The 17,698-nt window shown below is 35.9% G+C and overlaps 3 protein-coding genes across 5 annotated transcripts; all 3 read left to right on the top strand.

Moving 5' to 3' along the window:
• The first annotated feature begins 1,822 nt into the window (after positions 1 to 1,822).
• LOC140787686 (uncharacterized protein At3g27210-like) lies at positions 1,823 to 5,212 on the top strand. Of its 3 annotated transcripts, XM_073136753.1 has the most exons (4): positions 1,823 to 1,960; positions 2,074 to 2,223; positions 4,317 to 4,400; positions 4,523 to 5,212. In XM_073136753.1, exons 2-4 carry the CDS (start codon positions 2,082 to 2,084, stop codon positions 4,957 to 4,959), a joined length of 663 nt encoding a protein of 220 aa, XP_072992854.1. In that variant the 5' UTR covers positions 1,823 to 1,960; positions 2,074 to 2,081; the 3' UTR covers positions 4,960 to 5,212. The 3 variants fall into 3 exon arrangements, with proteins under 3 accessions (XP_072992854.1, XP_072992853.1, XP_072992855.1); XM_073136752.1 differs by lacking the exon at positions 1,823 to 1,960 and having other exon boundaries at positions 1,967 to 2,223; XM_073136754.1 differs by lacking the exon at positions 1,823 to 1,960 and having other exon boundaries at positions 1,967 to 2,223; positions 4,320 to 4,400.
• Positions 5,213 to 6,363: 1,151 nt separating this feature from the next.
• LOC140787515 (triacylglycerol lipase 2) lies at positions 6,364 to 9,241 on the top strand. The gene is made up of 9 exons (XM_073136469.1): positions 6,364 to 6,666; positions 6,775 to 6,891; positions 7,366 to 7,506; positions 7,609 to 7,719; positions 8,106 to 8,249; positions 8,334 to 8,377; positions 8,444 to 8,523; positions 8,615 to 8,710; positions 8,785 to 9,241. The coding sequence occupies exons 1-9, from the start codon at positions 6,505 to 6,507 to the stop codon at positions 9,102 to 9,104; spliced, it is 1,215 nt and encodes a 404-aa protein (XP_072992570.1). The 5' UTR covers positions 6,364 to 6,504; the 3' UTR covers positions 9,105 to 9,241.
• Positions 9,242 to 9,679: 438 nt separating this feature from the next.
• LOC140787514 (uridine/cytidine kinase UKL1, chloroplastic-like) lies at positions 9,680 to 17,332 on the top strand. Its single transcript, XM_073136468.1, has 14 exons — positions 9,680 to 9,816; positions 9,939 to 10,030; positions 10,130 to 10,199; positions 10,330 to 10,448; positions 12,381 to 12,477; positions 13,444 to 13,523; positions 14,730 to 14,924; positions 15,061 to 15,144; positions 15,291 to 15,351; positions 15,726 to 15,786; positions 16,105 to 16,198; positions 16,268 to 16,340; positions 16,842 to 16,924; positions 17,043 to 17,332. Exons 1-14 carry the CDS (start codon positions 9,702 to 9,704, stop codon positions 17,217 to 17,219), a joined length of 1,401 nt encoding a protein of 466 aa, XP_072992569.1. The 5' UTR covers positions 9,680 to 9,701; the 3' UTR covers positions 17,220 to 17,332.
• The last annotated feature ends 366 nt before the right edge of the window (positions 17,333 to 17,698 follow it).

Genomic DNA, 17,698 nt, shown 5'->3' on the forward strand with positions numbered 1-17,698 from the left:
TGGGCTCCAAAAAGAAGCCCATTAAGGGAAGTGGATCGTATATTTTGTATATGTACTCTTACAAATATTATAAAATCGTATTTATATTTAGGAAAAAAAAATTCAAATAGGTTATTTATTTGTGCCTTCAAAAATTCTTTTATTAATGTATATATCCTTTTAAAGTTTGATATTTTTACATATACCCATCAAAACAAATATTTTTTCGCAAAGATAGAAATCGAAAAAAATAAGGATAATTTTATCATACAAAAAAGAAGGATTTTAAGGGATGCATATTTATATATACGTACAAAAATTCATGTATTTAAGAAATATATATATATATATATATATTAGATAAATTTTAAAGAGTATATATACAAAAGAAAAACTATATAAGACTATTAATTTTTTTTTTCTTTTCTGATCGAAAGAATAGCTGCCATGCCAGCTATAGATTAATTATCACGCTAACAACGATATAAAAACACTATAGTTGGGAAAAAGAGAGAATTGGAGTTACTACCTTTGGATGGATGGGATAAATAAGAATCAATGACTCAATCTAATTTTAGTTGTCTTTGGATGAGAATATGCCAGATATAGCCAAAAGCAAGTCCATAATTGGAGAGAGAAGTACTCCTAATTTGGATCTGTTAATATAAAGTCTAACTTTGGATGGAATTGAAACAAAGCTCTTGACCAAATTCAACTACTATGGAGGCAGGAACAGACGGCTAAGAATACATCAAGCTGGCCCTCACATTGCTGAAGTACACACTAATCCTTTTCACTTAAGACAAATTGAAATAGTTTATAGATTATTCTCATGGATTAGTAGTTCACTAGTCCCCTCTCTCATCTTTAAATATGTTTAATTTAATAATTAACAAAAGACTATCATCTCCGGAATCAAATAAAAATCTCTGGATATTTCTTAGACATTTTGAACTCCTTAACTATAGAATATCTCTTATTCCCTTCATTGTTGCTAATGAATGATTCATCCTATATTCAACTTTTTCTCTCTTTAATTTCTAAAATAAGGTAATATAATCTCCCAAAAACCGAGAACGGATAAAAAAAAATGTTAAAGAAAAAAATATAAAAAGGTTTATATGAAAGGGAGCAATAATTCAATAATTCTGGATGTAATTTTTTTTATAAGAAAATTGTGTTTTAATTATATTTGAGGTGTCTATAATTCTATATAGTATTCATATGGACTAGAAGTCTAGAAATTATATATTTTTAATAAATAAGTTTGTAAGTCATAGAATCTAAGGGTTATACAATGTCTGATTCGCTGGTAAACTTTAGTCAAAAGCTTTATCTTAGTCTTGAGCCGTCAAATATCTCATGAAGATCGACACACGTGTGATTTTCACATCCACAAGAATCCATCTTATGTTATGGAAGGGGATGTCTCCTCTATTATTATGTCGGCATATGTTTTTATATTAACTTATTTTGAAATGGGGTCTGATTCCCATTTCTTATTAAGAAAAGGATATTTTTAATAGTAACTCACTCACATTGTTATTCAAATTTTAGAGAAGAAAAATGATATTTGGGTAATATGGACACACAAAATATAGCAGGAAGAACAAAATTAACTCTAGATAAAATTTTGCTTTAAAAAAAGAAAGAAATGGAGAAGACCTTGCTGGAGAATTTCCCCGTTCAAAGAGAGCACATTGGAAGACGAGGCCCAATTATTAAGATTTAAGAGTAGAAGACAAGAGACGGCACCCAATTATTAAGAGTAGAAAACAGAGAGGAATAATTAATTGCTGGCATTAACATCTCTCTCAATCCGAATCATTTTATTAATCCCTCGCTCTCTCTCTCTCTCTCTCTCTCTCTCTCTCTGAACAAGTGAACTGTGAAGTAATTTTGGTCTCCATAGTTTAAGCAATGAGTCATTAATACCCCTGTGAAAAATCCAAGTAGAACCCACTTGTCCCTTTGTATTCTAGTAAGTCTTTCTATCTTCTTCTATTCTTTTTAATTCCCCTTTGTTCTTCTTGGACTATGGGAGTAACGAGGAGTCCAGCTTAAAAATTGGCTCTTGACCTTTTGCTTCCCAAGGACCAAGAATGGGATTTCGGTCTGGTTTAGTCTCGAAAGCCAAGAGGATGTTTGCTCCATCGCCCACCAAGGACAAATCTTTGAATGGAAAAGACCCAGTTGGTGGATTTGATCTTAGGGTTAATTCTGTGGAACATGACCCAGATTTTGGTAATGATCTTTCCTGAACTTTTTGCCTTCTTTTATTCCATGCTTTTTGAAAAAGGAGGTTTTTTTTTTCTTTTCTTTTTGCTCACTTTTGCTTATTTTTAAAGTAGATTTCCTCCTTTCTTTTTAAGGTCAGATATTTAAGATCTAAAGTTTTCTTGAGGTTTAGTTGGTGTACTGAGCACTGATGTTCAAGTTTTGTATCACTAGTTGATGCTTGTGTTGTTGACTCTCGTAGGGTTTTGATGATAGGCTAATCAGTGTGCTGGTTCTGATTTGTTTCTGTTTGATGCATGACTTCAGTGATTGCTAATATAGCATTTCTGGTTGATGCTCATGTTATTGTCTCATTCAGAAATCACTTCGGTAACTGAAGGACTAAAATCTATCTGATTTAATTTAGATACACGGTCATGGGTGATGTGTACCAAGGGGACAAATTGATGTACAGCTTTCCAAGTAGCTGTCTTTGCATTAATAGAACTTCTTCAATCTTACTGATTAGTTATTCTGGCATATGCATGTCACTATCCACGTCCAACGAAGTACTAGTTAAGTTTTGCTAAAGTAGATTTATGTAACTCAGAAGCAAGGTCTTTGAGGTTGTATACAAGATATAACATTTCTAAGCATTGGGAACCATATTGGAAGGTTTTACTCACTCATTTTTCGAGAAAAGGTGCAACACCTTTTCTACAGCTTTGTGGAGCCACAGAACTATTGCACTTTGCAACTTCTCTTTAGCCTTTTTTTTAAGAGTTGCCTCCTTTCTATTGGGACTCCATAATCTTGTCTCCAGTCTGTACCTTATCTTACTGCACTTAATTTTTGAGCCACTCTTTGTTACCGTATTCCATCTGCAGCATACCCACCTCTGAGATGTAAGTGCTAAATCTACATATTTCCTCTATAGTTGTATGACCGGAATTATCTTGTTTGAACCCAAGAGATAGAAAAGGGCAAGATTAATATTTAGATAAACTCTCAGTATTTTCATGTATTTGGGAAGTGATTCTAAGTGAAAATTACCAAAGAGAGGCGTGAGGGTGGGTACCTTGCATCTTCCAAGGGAATGAGGTTTCTAGGATGTACTGAATATAAATATGCAGTACCTGAGGTTTTAGCTTAAAACTTTGAACCTTACAACCTTATGGTGTTAATGATGCATAGCTGTCATATAGTACAGATGAGGTTTGGGCTAATGGTGCTTTCTGCATAATATGATGGAATAATGATTTAAGCCCTGTCTGATTTGTCATCAGTTCACTTCTGGTAGGATATGCAAACTTTTTGTTGGTCATTGTTAAGGCTGACTAGTTGACTTGGTGGTTCTCCCAATTGTTCACAGACATTTAATGTTTGCCGTCTTCCTATGCATTACTACACAAAGGGCGATGGAAGGTTTGAAGATGATAGATTAACTGTTGATCTAATATTGTGATACATCTGCCTCAAATATCTTTCCTTAATCGCAATTATGAGCCCCTCAACTATGACTTAATCATTGCACTCCTCCATATGTAGTGAAAATTCTGTGAGTAGTGCAAAGTAATATTGGATACTAAGTCAGTAAATCAGTATCCTTATCTGGGGCTTCCTGTAATCTCTTAACTTTGGTGCATTTTGCACTTTGCAACATTATTTCAATTTTTTACTAATATATTCCTTCCATTTTCTTTTCTTTTTAATGCTTGCAGCAAAGTTTGTTAAAGTACTGCATTTTTAAGTTTATTTATCCTCCAATTTTCTTAAGAGCACATTATGACAGGAACATTTCTTACTGCAGTTTTATTTGCATTTTCCTTCTCTTTTCAGAAGCTTCAAAATAGGTATTTTGGTTGGTTATTGCTGCTACTAGATATGAGATACCATGCTGTGACAGATTTAAAATTGTCCAAGGTTTGTAGATTTCATCACAATTATACTGTGTGAGACAAATGGGCCTCAAGTGAAATACCCATGCAATTTTCTTGATTGTTGCAATTAATCTTGCTCAGTGATTGTTGATCAAATAAGAAGATGCATTTCATTTCTGACCCGTTTTTTCTCAAAAAAGAAAATCCTTCCAACTGATGGAAGATTAATCTGTGACACAGCAGGGAATGCAGAGGAAATCTTCTTTGACTCATGGGCATGGTTAGACTCCGACTGTGAGGATGATTTCTTCAGTGTTAATGGAGGTAGTAAAAATAACTATACCTGCAGTTCTGTACATTTTCGCAATTTCCAACAGGATGATTTCTTTGTCCATATCTTTCAATTTCTATGTATATATGATCTGTTCTTTTCCTTCTTTTTTCAGATTTTACTCCCTCTCGGGGCAGCACTCCAGATTATCAGAGAAGAGCACCTGCAGTAAACACCGTCATTTTTACTGACAGATTATCAGACACTAAATCTGAACCTTCTCCAACCAGCCGGAGAAAACTGGCTGACCTTTTCCAGGAAAAACTGCAAGATGAAAAGACAGTCAGTGAGCAAACTGCTGTTGAAGATAAATTGGACATCAACATGAAGCCTATCAAATACAATCTTAACGGCAACCAGACCCTGAAACTGGTAGATGTAACTCCCTCCAAGTCTGAAGGTAGTTCTGTTGAGGCGACTCCAGGTAGTTATCCGAAGAAAAACAAAGGAAAGACAGGAAATGCAGCACGCTGTTGCTTTCCGAGCTTGGTTCGGACATTTATTGCTGATGAGAGGAGGCAGAAGATGAGCCCTGATCCCTGCGCTGCCTAATGATTCTTATCATCTCGGTCTTCCCAACGGAACTACTTAATCTATCTATGTGTTCATAAATGGAAGGCTATGGATGGGATGCAAGTCTCCAATGGTGGATATATGTATAAACAATACAGAATACCATTTTTTCGTATCATGATAAGAGTGCATATCTTGCTTATTTTATACTATGTTTAGTGTAAATGTCATGGACTATGTACAGTATATATATATTTCTAATGACAATACAGTTAACTTTTGTCTGTCTGAAGAGTTTTCCAAGCTGAAGGGAAGTTACAAAGATGTTTCTTTTTTATTCTCTCTCTCTCTCTTTTTTACTGATTGAGTACTAGATGTTGAGCTTAATTAACGAATTCGAGGTCGAAGTATATAGCTCGAGTTCATAAATGGAAATCGTATGCCTCGTTGCTTTATCCATTGGGTCTTGGTGGAGGCGTACACATAAGAGCCATTGACACGTGTGAGGTTGTCCACGTGTCTCCGAGCTTCTTGTTGCCTCCTTGTGGTGATGTCATTCCGTTATCAAATTTGATCTCCAGAAATTCTCTGGATAACGGTGAGATGTGTTTTCGGGCCCCACACAACTGGATACACGTCTCCACATCCCAAAGCGTGTGTATAAACTATGAACTGTCTCTCGTATTTATGCACGTAAATCTAATAATAGTCTTTGTAGGGAAACCATGTTGGAATCGAATGGGAAACCGTTGGCAAGTTATGATTCATTCACCCTTTTTAATTATATCCGTGTGAACGCTGCTTTTTTAGCCAGAAAGGAACAGAGCATTAAGATGCGGTGGTGAGCATCATTATGAATGTTACATCCATGATGGGATAAGAGCAGAGCAGAACAGAGCAGAGCAGAGCAGAGCAGTTCATGCATGAGGACAAGTATTACCATAAGAGTATGTAATATACATGGATAGTACCACAAAAGTACTAGTCGAAGCTATCTTATGGGGAAGAATTAATCGTGTTTTGAGAATAACATAGATAGTTCTAAATGGATTATAACTTTTGCACCCTTAGCTTTGAATGGAAAAAAAAAAACAATCTAAAGATGAAGAAGAACTTAAGAAGTTGAAATTGAACCAAACTGCTGGAGATAAAGGTAGTGTAAGTTGCCCATTGTATTACTCTGGGGGTAAATGACAAACATGCACATAAATACATATATTTTTCTAATCTGAAGTCTGAGCGATCTCACATGTCGTTTCCCTCTCATAATTCAGTGCCCCCACCCCCATATTCCTCGTTTCCCAACGTGTCATGCACCACCAAAAAAAAAGAAGAAAAGAGAAGGGAAAAAAGCTCCCCACTCCGGGTGTCATCACAGCAGAATCAAAAAGGCCCACACTTTAAGGCAGAGATTTGGGTCAGTTATCTATCACATACACAGACACACAACTATGAGCTATACACCAATCCCTTCTTGCTTTCACACTCTCTGCTCTTATTCCCTCCTCTTTCTCTCCTTTAAATAGCCCCTCCTCTTTAACTTCTTCTACTCCTACTACTACTACCACTGCTATCCACCTCAACATGGCCTCCCATACCTTCGGATGGGCTACGCTTTCCACTCTCCTCCTCATTGCCTTCTTCATGCAGCCGATCCCCGCCGCTCGCCTCGTAAACCGCGCGCCGGCGGACGGGAGCTGCGCCTTGATGGTGATCCCCAGCGGCTACAAGTGCGAAGAGCATGAGGTGATTGATATATACTTTGATACCTCTCTAACTTTACCTTTCATGCAACTGCTACATTATCATCATTCATGGAACCTTTTTTCTTTTTTCTTTTTTTCTTTTTTATAGGTGACAACTCAAGATGGTTATATCTTGAGCATGCAAAGAATCCCCGAGGGGCGAGAAGGGGGCGGCGGCGGAGGTGGCCGGCGGCAGCCTGTGCTTCTGCAACATGGGGTGCTCATGGTATGCTATATCATCAATGTACTCTAGATCCTCTACAACCTAGGTTATTGAAACTTCCTACATAAATTCAAGTAACAAACACTTTGCGTTGATTATGGAATCATAAATTCACATACATGGCATACTGGAAAAACTTTGCCAACCTCTCTGCAAGAGAACAAACCTAGTAACTATGAATCGATCTAAGTGTGCATGGATAATATTAGATAATTCTAAATAACTTACACAGGATGTAACATTAATGGAGATGACATGTGAAACCTGATCATCTAAATGAAAATAAAAGGCCGTTTCATTTATTGCTCAAGAGACTAACGTATTGGCTATTTTTAAATGAACATATACTTCCAGTTATTTTTTTTTTCTTAACCATGACAACATCTCAGCAGTACAGACTTAGTTATACAAAATAATAATAATAATAATAATAACAAACAGAATTCCACTTATAGGTGAGCTACATAATCTTTGCAGGATGGCATGACATGGATACTAAACTCTCCAGATGAATCACTAGCATTCGTCTTAGCTGACAGTGGGTTCGACGTTTGGATAGCCAATACGAGGGGGACACGTTGGAGTAGCCGCCACGTGTCGCTGGATCCATCCAGTAGAGTACGTTACGTAACCTAAATTTTCCAACTTGTTTTGCATCAAATGTGAGTGTTATAGCTAGCATTCTGCTAATTATACACAGTGCTAACTCTTTTTGAGCAGAGCTATTGGGATTGGTCTTGGGATGAACTGGTCACTAATGATCTTCCTGCTACGGTTGACTTTGTATATAGTCAAACTGGACAGAAGTTGCACTATGTTGGCCATTCCCTGGTAAAGAAGAAAAAAACAGATTTTAATTTATTGAGTCTCCTCAATGAATCATTCATATATGTTCAAGTTACTTCTAATTATCTTCCAATGAGGAGGTTTTTCTTTTTTCCACAAATAAAATGGAAAAATAGGATTTTTCTTCTACTATGATAATGTATAGCATTAAATAGATTTCAAAAAATTTCAAATATAAGTTTGATTTTAATCATGATTATAACAAATAGAATGATAATTTAAGAAAGTATAATGATTTTGATAACAATTATGGTATCTTAATGTAGTGATTATTATAATACATTGATAGTCTTCAGTGGCGATTATGTAAACATCGCTAATTTTTTTTTAATGAGGTATTAAATGTTGGAGTTGGCTATTGGTGTTTGCAGGGGACTCTGGTAGCTCTGGCATCCTTCTCTGAAGGCAAGTTAGTTGACAAGCTTAAATCTGCTGCACTCCTAAGCCCAGTAGCCTATCTGACTCATATGACTACTCCAATTGGCATTCTCTGTGCTAAAGCTTTTGTTGGAGAAGTATGAATTAATTGCAGCCTGATGCTCTGTTTTTTTTAACTTAAATTATCTTGTTCTTACCTTGTTTTCTATGAGCTTAAACAGATAATAACCAATTGGCTTGGAGTGTCTGAATTCAACCCCAAAGTGTATGTATGACATTACTAATCTATCACATTGATGTCATCCATGCTTATTTCTATTTTCGCAAACAGGGCGGCTGTAGTAAACTTTCTGAAGGCACTTTGCCGTGACCCAGGATTGGATTGTTATGATCTAATGAGATCTTTTACAGGTAAAAGATTAGTTCTCTCTCTCTCTCTTTTGTGGTTTGTTCACACATGAAGTTTGATCTTAATATCATATTATTTGATGATATTTATTAGGAAACAATTGTTGCCTTAATGCCTCAACAGTTGAGCTCTTCCTCAAATATGAACCACAGCCTACATCAACAAAGACGATGATTCATTTGGCTCAGAGTAAGCATCAAACATTAACGTTATTGTCTTTATATGCATAAATATGTCATGTTTTCTCCTGTCAAATTTCACAGCATTCCGAGATGGAGTGCTGACGAAGTACAACTACGAGAGGAAAGACTTGAACGTGGAGAACTACGGGCAGAGCACACCACCAGTATATAACATGTCGAACATTCCCAATGACCTGCCGTTGTTCCTCAGCTACGGCGGCGAAGACTCCCTCTCCGACGTCCGAGACGTCGAGCTGCTGCTTGATGATCTCAAGTTCCATGACGGCGATAAGCTGACGGTTCAGTTTGTGAAGGACTACGCGCACGCCGACTTCGTCATGGGGATCTCCGCGAAGCAGATCGTCTACGAAGCCGTGGTCGCGTTCTTCGGCCGCAACTAAGAACTACTGCAAGTCCGCAAGAGCTAAGGAAGAGAAGGATGTGAATGTTTGTGTACAAGAATATAACTTTGAATGTTGTAATGCAATAACAATGATATGTAAACAAAAGCATCTTCAATGGAAGTAAGTTTGTGTGACATTATGGTTAAATAAATAAATATATATATAAATAATTAAAATGTTCTTCTTTTCTTCAAATTTAGAGTGCCAAATATATATCACTAATTGTTTTACAGAAAATTAAACAAGATTTGCTTTTGATTTTAAGAAATTTTATGAGGGCAAAGTAGTGCTTTTAAAAAAATATATAATTTAAGTTTAGTTTTAATCCGAATTAATTAGTCATGTCTAATATCAAAATGGTAATTATGATATTTTTAAAGAATATAGCAATAATTGTGATATTTAAAAGCTTTTTGAAATGGTGTCAATTCATTTCTATGTATTTGAAGCATTACTGTACGGCGAATAACCAACAAAACGAACTAAATCTTTGTCACTTTATTCGCCAATCTCCAAACAAGACCGATAACCGCCCTCTTCACCAATCTTTATTTATTCTGCTTTGAGTTCTCACTTTCGAATAGAACGAGAGCGATGGAAGACGCCATGGAGGCCGCTGCCGGCGCCCACTTCAGTGGCCTCCTTCCCTCGTCCCCTTCCTCTCCTTCCTCCGCCGACGTCGATTCTTCGATGCAACACTTCGTCATCGGTATCCTTGAAAAAAAAAGAAAAAAAAATTCGATCCTTTTTGTTTGCTTGTTTCTTGTTCTTGCTATTTCATTGTTTCGCGATTTCGGTTCTTTGTTTCTTATCTCGATGGTTCTTTTGTAGGGGTTTCGGGGGGTACGGCTTCTGGGAAGACGACGGTTTGTGATAGGATCATCCAGCAGCTTCATGATCATCGCGTTGTTCTTGTTAGCCAGGTAAAAGGAGCGATTTTATGATCTAAGTAGCTCGAATTTAGACTTAGTTTGAGATGGCATTGCTCGTCGATTTTGTCCTTTGACCTTGTTACTTGGCAGGATTCGTTCTACCGTGGACTGACGGCTGAAGAATCTGAGCGTGCCCATGATTACAATTTTGACCATCCTGGTACTTCTTATCTCATCGTCTCTTGTGGTAGATTTCAATTTTGAAGAGATGATCTTCAACTGGATTATTTGTTCTATTTCTTCAGGATGCTCTGTGTATATTAACCTCTTAAGACTTTTCTTTCTCCTAGATGCTTTTGATACTGAACAACTTCTAGAGTGCATGGGCAAGCTCAAGGCTGGGCAATCTGTCAATGTTCCTATCTATGATTTTAAGAACCACAAGCGGTGCTCTGATAGTTTCCGAAAGGTACTTCTTGATGCACACAGTCTAAACATTCTATCACTATGTAAAGGTGGCAACAAAATTCTTCTCATTTCCCCCTTACTGTTACACAAGTTAACAGGGATAAAGAGAACCTTGTTCTCCAAGAGACTATGAAATACAATTTTCTTGTCACATATTTAATATTTCCAGGGGAGTAAGTAAGTTAGCTACTTAAATTAATTACTGTAGTAAAAATTTGCATAAAGTGCATGTACTTTGATCTTTTTTTTTCTTTTTTTTTTTTCTGGAAGGAACTTAAAATTTATAGGTAGTTAGGTACCTCCATCTTCTTTCTGCAGAGGATGTGATTTCAATCATATGATGCTCTGTATTTGTATTGGCTTCAAACTCCAGAAGATTTATTTTGCCTGTATTAGATGTAGCAAGATGGTAGAGGAGTGATCAATAGTGTAATATGTAATGAAGTAGTCAAAAAGGCGTTGCATGAGAACTAGCTTGCCGATCAACCATCTGATTTGGTTACATGAGGAAAGGAAGATACTAGGATAGTTATTGAGAAAAGCAGTGGGAGTAAATACAATTGGACATTTGTTTTGACAACATGCATCTACTTTTGCATAGAAGGTAATGACTAGTTGCATTGGTTCTTCTATCCTGTAATATTTTTCGTTTTATTGATCAATTCTTATTTCAATTTTACTCGAAGTTCTTGGTTTATGCTTCTTAGCTCTGCATATTTAGTTTATTAGCTTCATTCAATAACTCAACCCTAGCCCCCCTCCTCCCATCTGATTGGAGGTATTGGTCTCCTCTCTAGATTGATTCTTATCGTCTACTCTCAAATTCTCTAACAACAAGATGCTTCTTTTCAAAATTCAATCTTAAACATGAATGACCTTAGTTGTTGACAGAGGCGTGGAATCACGTATCAGGGCAACGAACAGGAACTTGGAGAAGGTTAAGGTATACTGGGAAAGATCAATTAGATGTGCGCTTTTTCTCGTCACCGAAATCTGTTGCAATGTAGAGGATGTATCTTGATAGGCGATATAATTAATAATTCATTCACATCTTGATGTATCTCATAAAATTTTACTAGTGGACATCGTATTTGATTGGGGCCATCACACTATAGTGATGTCTGCATTGCCGACAGAGAGGTGGCGAATGGTTGCATTGGGGGCCTTAGTCTAATCTTATTCATCGTGAGTGCTTGGCAAAGAATCGATGAAGGAACCGAAAGAATGAAGCAGAGACTGATCACGTTAAAACTTAATCTGAAGTTCGTGTAGGTACTCATTCAGCATTGATTCTTCTATTTTGCAATATTTTTCATTTTATTGATCAGCTCTTATTTCATATTTACTCAAAGTTGTTGGTTTGTACTTCTTATCGTTCACCAATCCAAACCCTCGAGGGGAAAGCGAAAGAGGGTTCAACATCCATTCTGCAACATTTTTCACTTTACTGACTGGTTCTTATTTCACATATTACTCGAAGTTCTTAGTTTATATTTCTTAGCTCTGTATATTTAGCATATAAAATTCATTCACTAATCCAACCCCCTGTGGGGAACTGAAGCAAGAGCAATGAGCAATGTCTAATTGCACTGATTCTTCTATCCTACAACATTTTTCGTTTTATTGATCGATTCTTATTTCACATTTTACTCGAATTTCTTAGTTTATGCTTCTTAGCTGCATATTTAGCATATCATCTTTGTTCAATAATCCAAACTCCCCCTATGACGAGTAGCGAAGCAGCGCCATCAGCTTCTTTCCCCATGTTTTGCTATGGTCACATGAAGAAATCTACATTGCTGATAAGTTGTTATTCAGAAAGGAATGTTATTTGTTGGAAGTTTTTAAATGAATTACAGCTATATTAATTCTTGGTATTCTGTTATGAAGTCCTCTGCTCCTCTTGATGCACACTAAGTTTCTTTTCCTTTAGGTCAATGCATCAGATGTCATTATTTTGGAGGGAATTTTAGTCTTCCATGATCAAAGGATACGTGATTTGATGGACATGAAAATTTTTGTCGATGCAGGTCCCACTCTTGTTCTTTTACTTTGTTACATTATAAAATTCAGATTTTCAGCATCTACTTGCTCAGTTACGCACTTAATTAAAGTTACAGACTTAGGTTATTTGTTACTTGAATATGCTTACTAAAGCCATCTTGCTAAACTGCAATATGAACTAAGAAAATCACAATATTTTAGTCATATGTGGATGAATTTGTGATTTTACGATGAAATTAGTTCCAAACACCAAAACTTGCCTTCAGCATTCCTCATCTAGATACTTATAGGTCTTGGGAAGAATTAAAGTTTTGATCCAACTATAAATTGCTTAACCTCATAATGATGATTGGTGTTCTTTATTTTGCTGGTTTATTACCATTTTTTAATGTGCCAATGTTGTTTTATCTAGAATAGTACTATATTTTGAAAAGGGTCTTTGCATATATTAATATTCTATCTATTGAAAAGGGTCTACATGTAAGAGTCATCTTAATGGCCTCTGTAGTCTTGAGAGTTATACAAACTTTCTTCCAGTCGATCTCAAGGAAGCAATCAAATACTACATTGAGAACCACTCAAATTCTTATTCTATTAAAGGTTGTTCTCTGGAGGGATCTAGGTACCACCCTTCACTGGGCATACTCTTCTTTACAAAAGTTCTCAGTCCTCTTCCAAGAGAGATTGATGGCAATTTGCTTGAAACAGCTGTATGCTTGATGCTGTTGAAAGCTCATGTGCCTGTGAACAATGTCTTGAGTCTGAATGCATTGAGACTGATGTCTCGATTCCTCTTTTCCAAAATCGTACTTACTCAGCTTTCGTTCTGTTATGCTGATTGCGATCAGTTGCACATTAAAGACAACTGACCTACAACAATTTTAAATTTGAATTTAGATGCTTATTGCCTTAAGACATTTACTAGTCCTGGTAAAAGAAGTCATTCTATTTTTTTTTCTTCAGATTCTCATTTCTGTCATTTGTCCTTTCAGATGCAGATGTTAGACTCACTCGAAGAATAAGACGTGACACAGTTGAAAGAGGAAGAGATGTAGATTCAGTGCTTGAACAAGTATACAATTTTTATACTTTAAATTGCTTTAAGGTTTTCTGCAAATCATTACATGCATTTTTTTACTTGTTGCAAACTACCTCCTCATTTTGACATATTTGCAATTGGATTCCTCCTTTTTTGGTTATTTTTATAAAAACTACCTCCCCTTTTTTATAGGATTATTCTTAGTACATTTTATGTTGTGATTAAATTGCCCTTGTTTTCCCTCCCCATATCCCACATTGCAACAACATGACCTAAAAAGGTCATCTTAATCAATATAATGAGAATATTCATATTCCTTCTGAATGAACCAAATATGATGCTGCAGATATAAATCTAGTCTAGAAGAGGATCTTTTTTTTTTCTTAAATAAGAGATGAAAGTAGGTGCCAATATTGAGAAAAAAGCTTGCTAACATGGAAATTTGTATATCATTGGCTTGTACTTTCTTTATGAGAAAACTTTTGTTAGGTCATATATTAAATACCTAAATAGACAGTTATATACTCATAAGTCATATCTACACAGATATCATACACATTCTGAAAATTCAGATGCGCATGAAACAGTGTACATTGGTTGTCATCCCACAAGTATTATTTATTTATTTCGATAGAAGTGTCCTTGTTAGCTAATTTTGTATAATATATTTGCTATCAACTTTGCTGCCTTCATTATTGTCTTGTTTTCATTAAGTTGCTACTTCATGTTACACATCTCTTATTCTCTAACTTCAATCCTTCTCACTTTCTTTGGATAACATGTGGTTATCTTAATAAATACGAATACGTAATCATGAGAATTCCTTGTCTCAATATGAGGTGATCTGTTCCAAACTGCATGGCAATAAGTTCTATTTTAGACTCCATGTCATTGTAATTGCATTTGAAAAAGTATGCGTCATGTTCTCTCTTACTCTAGTGGAAGGTACACTAATCTCCTTCAAACAACTGACTATGAACCTTGACATCGAATTTCTTGGAACCTTGAGCTAGGATATTTTTCTTAGATGGCTTCTTATATAGAGTTACATAAAAATGATAATGCATGATTGAAAGGTTGGAAGCATTTATTGTTGATCTTGAAATGTAAACATGATTACATAATTACAATACGCTATTTATGCTATGCCGCCCTGTCTTCTCATTTGCGACTGTCTATGTCTGTGTATTTGTGTAATATCCTTCTTAGGATTTGATACATTACGTTGGCTATGTGCAGTACGGTAGGTTTGTCAAGCCTGCCTTTGATGATTTTGTTCTGCCATCAAAAAAATATGCTGATGTTATCATACCACGGGGAGGCGAAAATCATGTTGCAATTGACTTAATTGTGCAACATATTCGAACAAAGCTTGGTCAGCATGACTTGTGCAAAACATATCCCAATGTATATGTAATTCAATCAACTCTCCAGGTACTTGTTTTTGATGAATTGCTTCTTACATACAGATAATAACCATATAAAAGGAGAGCCTAGTTCTTCATACCATGCTATGCCCAAATATTGGACCTCATGATAAATTAATACTTCTAAAGGTGCATGTCCACAGATACGGGGAATGCATACACTTATTCGTGATAGGGGTGTGACTATCAGCGACTTTGTCTTCTATTCTGATCGACTTATCAGGCTGGTAATTTTATCCCTTCATAATACTTCTTCCTTGTATTCTTTGTTAATGATGAAGTAAATGCATCTTAGATTTGTCAACAACTAAATATAGTTGTTTGCTTCAATAGTCAATACAATTACTAAGTAATGTAAACAATGTCATGCCAGGTAGTAGAGCATGGTCTTGGGCATTTACCATTTACAGAGAAGCAGATTTTTACTCCAACAGGTACATCGAAAAGAGAGCGTGTTCCTCGATTCCCCCACTGTTTCTTATCCTGATAAGATATTGCAAATGCAATGCTGTGGATACTCTATTTGCATATTCAATATGATAGATATTCCATAAGTTCATGTTATTTCTACATAGAGTGAGAACTCAGTCAGTTTAATCATCTCTCTCATCAAATCATTATGTTGTTATTGATTTTGACTCTCACTTGAAGAGATTCCACATTGTACACTAGAAAATCCACACCTATCTCACTAAAAAAACTATGTGAATAAAGATTTTCCTTGGTATAAAACTATAACGTAATGGAGTTGTGAAGATGCCTAGATAAAGCAAATAATGTACTACCACTTTCTGCTTCCTTGGTACAGGATCTGTATACATGGGAGTTGACTTCTGCAAGAAGCTTTGCGGAGTGTCTGTTGTCCGAAGGTGAGCCTTGAACAAGGTTTTCTCTTAAATTTTTTTCAACTGTCGTGGAACGAGTGGCTAGCATTGTTTCCATTTACATGAATAGAATGCTCAGCTGTTCAAACAACCCTTACCGAAAATCAAAGTTGTGAATTTCTCCTACCTACCTTTAGCAAATATTTTCTTTCTTTTCCCCATAACTGGTTCTATGCCTTTGTTGACTATGCATAAACCTGAAAGAACTCTATGATATGATTTTAATCTTTTACAGAGAGTGATTACCTGTGTATGTTTACTTTATTTATTACTGATCTAAACTTGGTGTTTGGTCTGTTGCAGCGGTGAAAGCATGGAAAATGCCCTGCGTGCCTGCTGTAAAGGAATAAAAATTGGTAAAATTCTCATACACAGGGATGGAGACAATGGTAAACAGGTAAGGCTTCAGTATATATGTGATTTCATTTTTCTGTCAAGATATACTGATTTGCTTTGTCACTACTAGCTTATATATCACAAGCTGCCTAACGATATTGCTGAGCGACATGTTTTACTTCTAGATCCGGTGCTTGCTACAGGTTTGTCTCATGCATACAATTTATTATACTATAATTTTTGTTTCATTTCACTTGAAGATGAAAATACCTTGTTCATGAATTGTTCTACGAATGCAATACATACTTAGTTGGTCTTAATGCTTTTTGTCAGCCCCATATATTATAGTCTTTGTCAACATTTATAACTGGTTTGGAAAATTTTCATCTTATCAGCTTGATTAGGCCATTGTTAGACTAGTGCAGGGCTTGCAATCCTCCTTACTAAGAAATCGTATGCAAAAGAAAACATTCAGGTCGCAGGAATTGCCTTCAGTCTTTATAAATTATAAATGCTTATCGTCAGAACATAAATGCTGTTATTCAGAACACTATATACGAACCAAAATGCCTTTGGACTATATCTGGACACTGTTAATCTATTAGCTGCTTGCAGATGCTCTTTATGTCTGTAGTTTTATGACAAACACAATGGTTGATATCTTCCCTCAGATAACTCGCTGCCAAACTTTGTTTACTTCTTAGGTAACTCTGTTTATCAGGCTATAGAACTTCTCATACAAAGAGGAGTTCCGGAGAACCGGATAATATTCCTTAATCTAATCTCGGTGAGCTCCAGCTAAGTTTAGAATATTACGAATCTCCTTTCCTTTGATTTAATCTTTAGCAGCTGATTTCTTTTCTTTGATTTTTCTCTTTAATATCTAATTTCTTTGGTTTAAACAGGCACCAGAAGGGATCCACCGTGTCTGCAAGCGTTTCCCTTCGATAAAGATTGTTACCTCAGAGATTGATGTTGCATTGAACGAAGAGTTTAGAGTCATTCCTGGGTTGGGTGAGTTTGGTGACCGTTACTTCGGCACGGATGATTTATTGTCCCAAGGGTTTATGACTGCCGTGTGATTCTGTTATAGTTCTGTTACCATAATGTTAAATGCTACTTAAATGCTACTCTAGGAGATATACCAACTGAAGTATGGAAGTATATGCTAAATTGTGCTTTTAATCTTGTGATCGAGACATTTTAGTGATCTTTTCAAGGTAGTATTTAATTCTTTTATATTTCTAAGATGAGATATTTCTGCACTATCGTCGTTATCCGCAGTCTTGAGAAAGAAACTTGATATTGTGGCTTGAAAATAGTTTCCAGTGTGTCCGACTTGGCGAGGGACAGAATATGCTCAACAGCTTAAGCCATACCAGAAATAAATCCCTACTACTCATGACTTAAAGAGAGTCGATTAAAGGCGTCAAGAAACTGTTTGAATCTTAGAAGAACTCAAATCATTTGCAAATAATGAAAATTAGCAGGTATGACAAGTAGATCTACTCCTACATTCGAATATAAAAGCCTACACATATATATGTATATAAGCCAAATA

The sequence above is a fragment of the Typha latifolia genome, chromosome 4 (genome assembly GCF_019914945.1).
Source record: "Typha latifolia isolate L0001 chromosome 4, TyphaL0001v2, whole genome shotgun sequence".
NCBI lineage: Eukaryota > Viridiplantae > Streptophyta > Magnoliopsida > Poales > Typhaceae > Typha > Typha latifolia.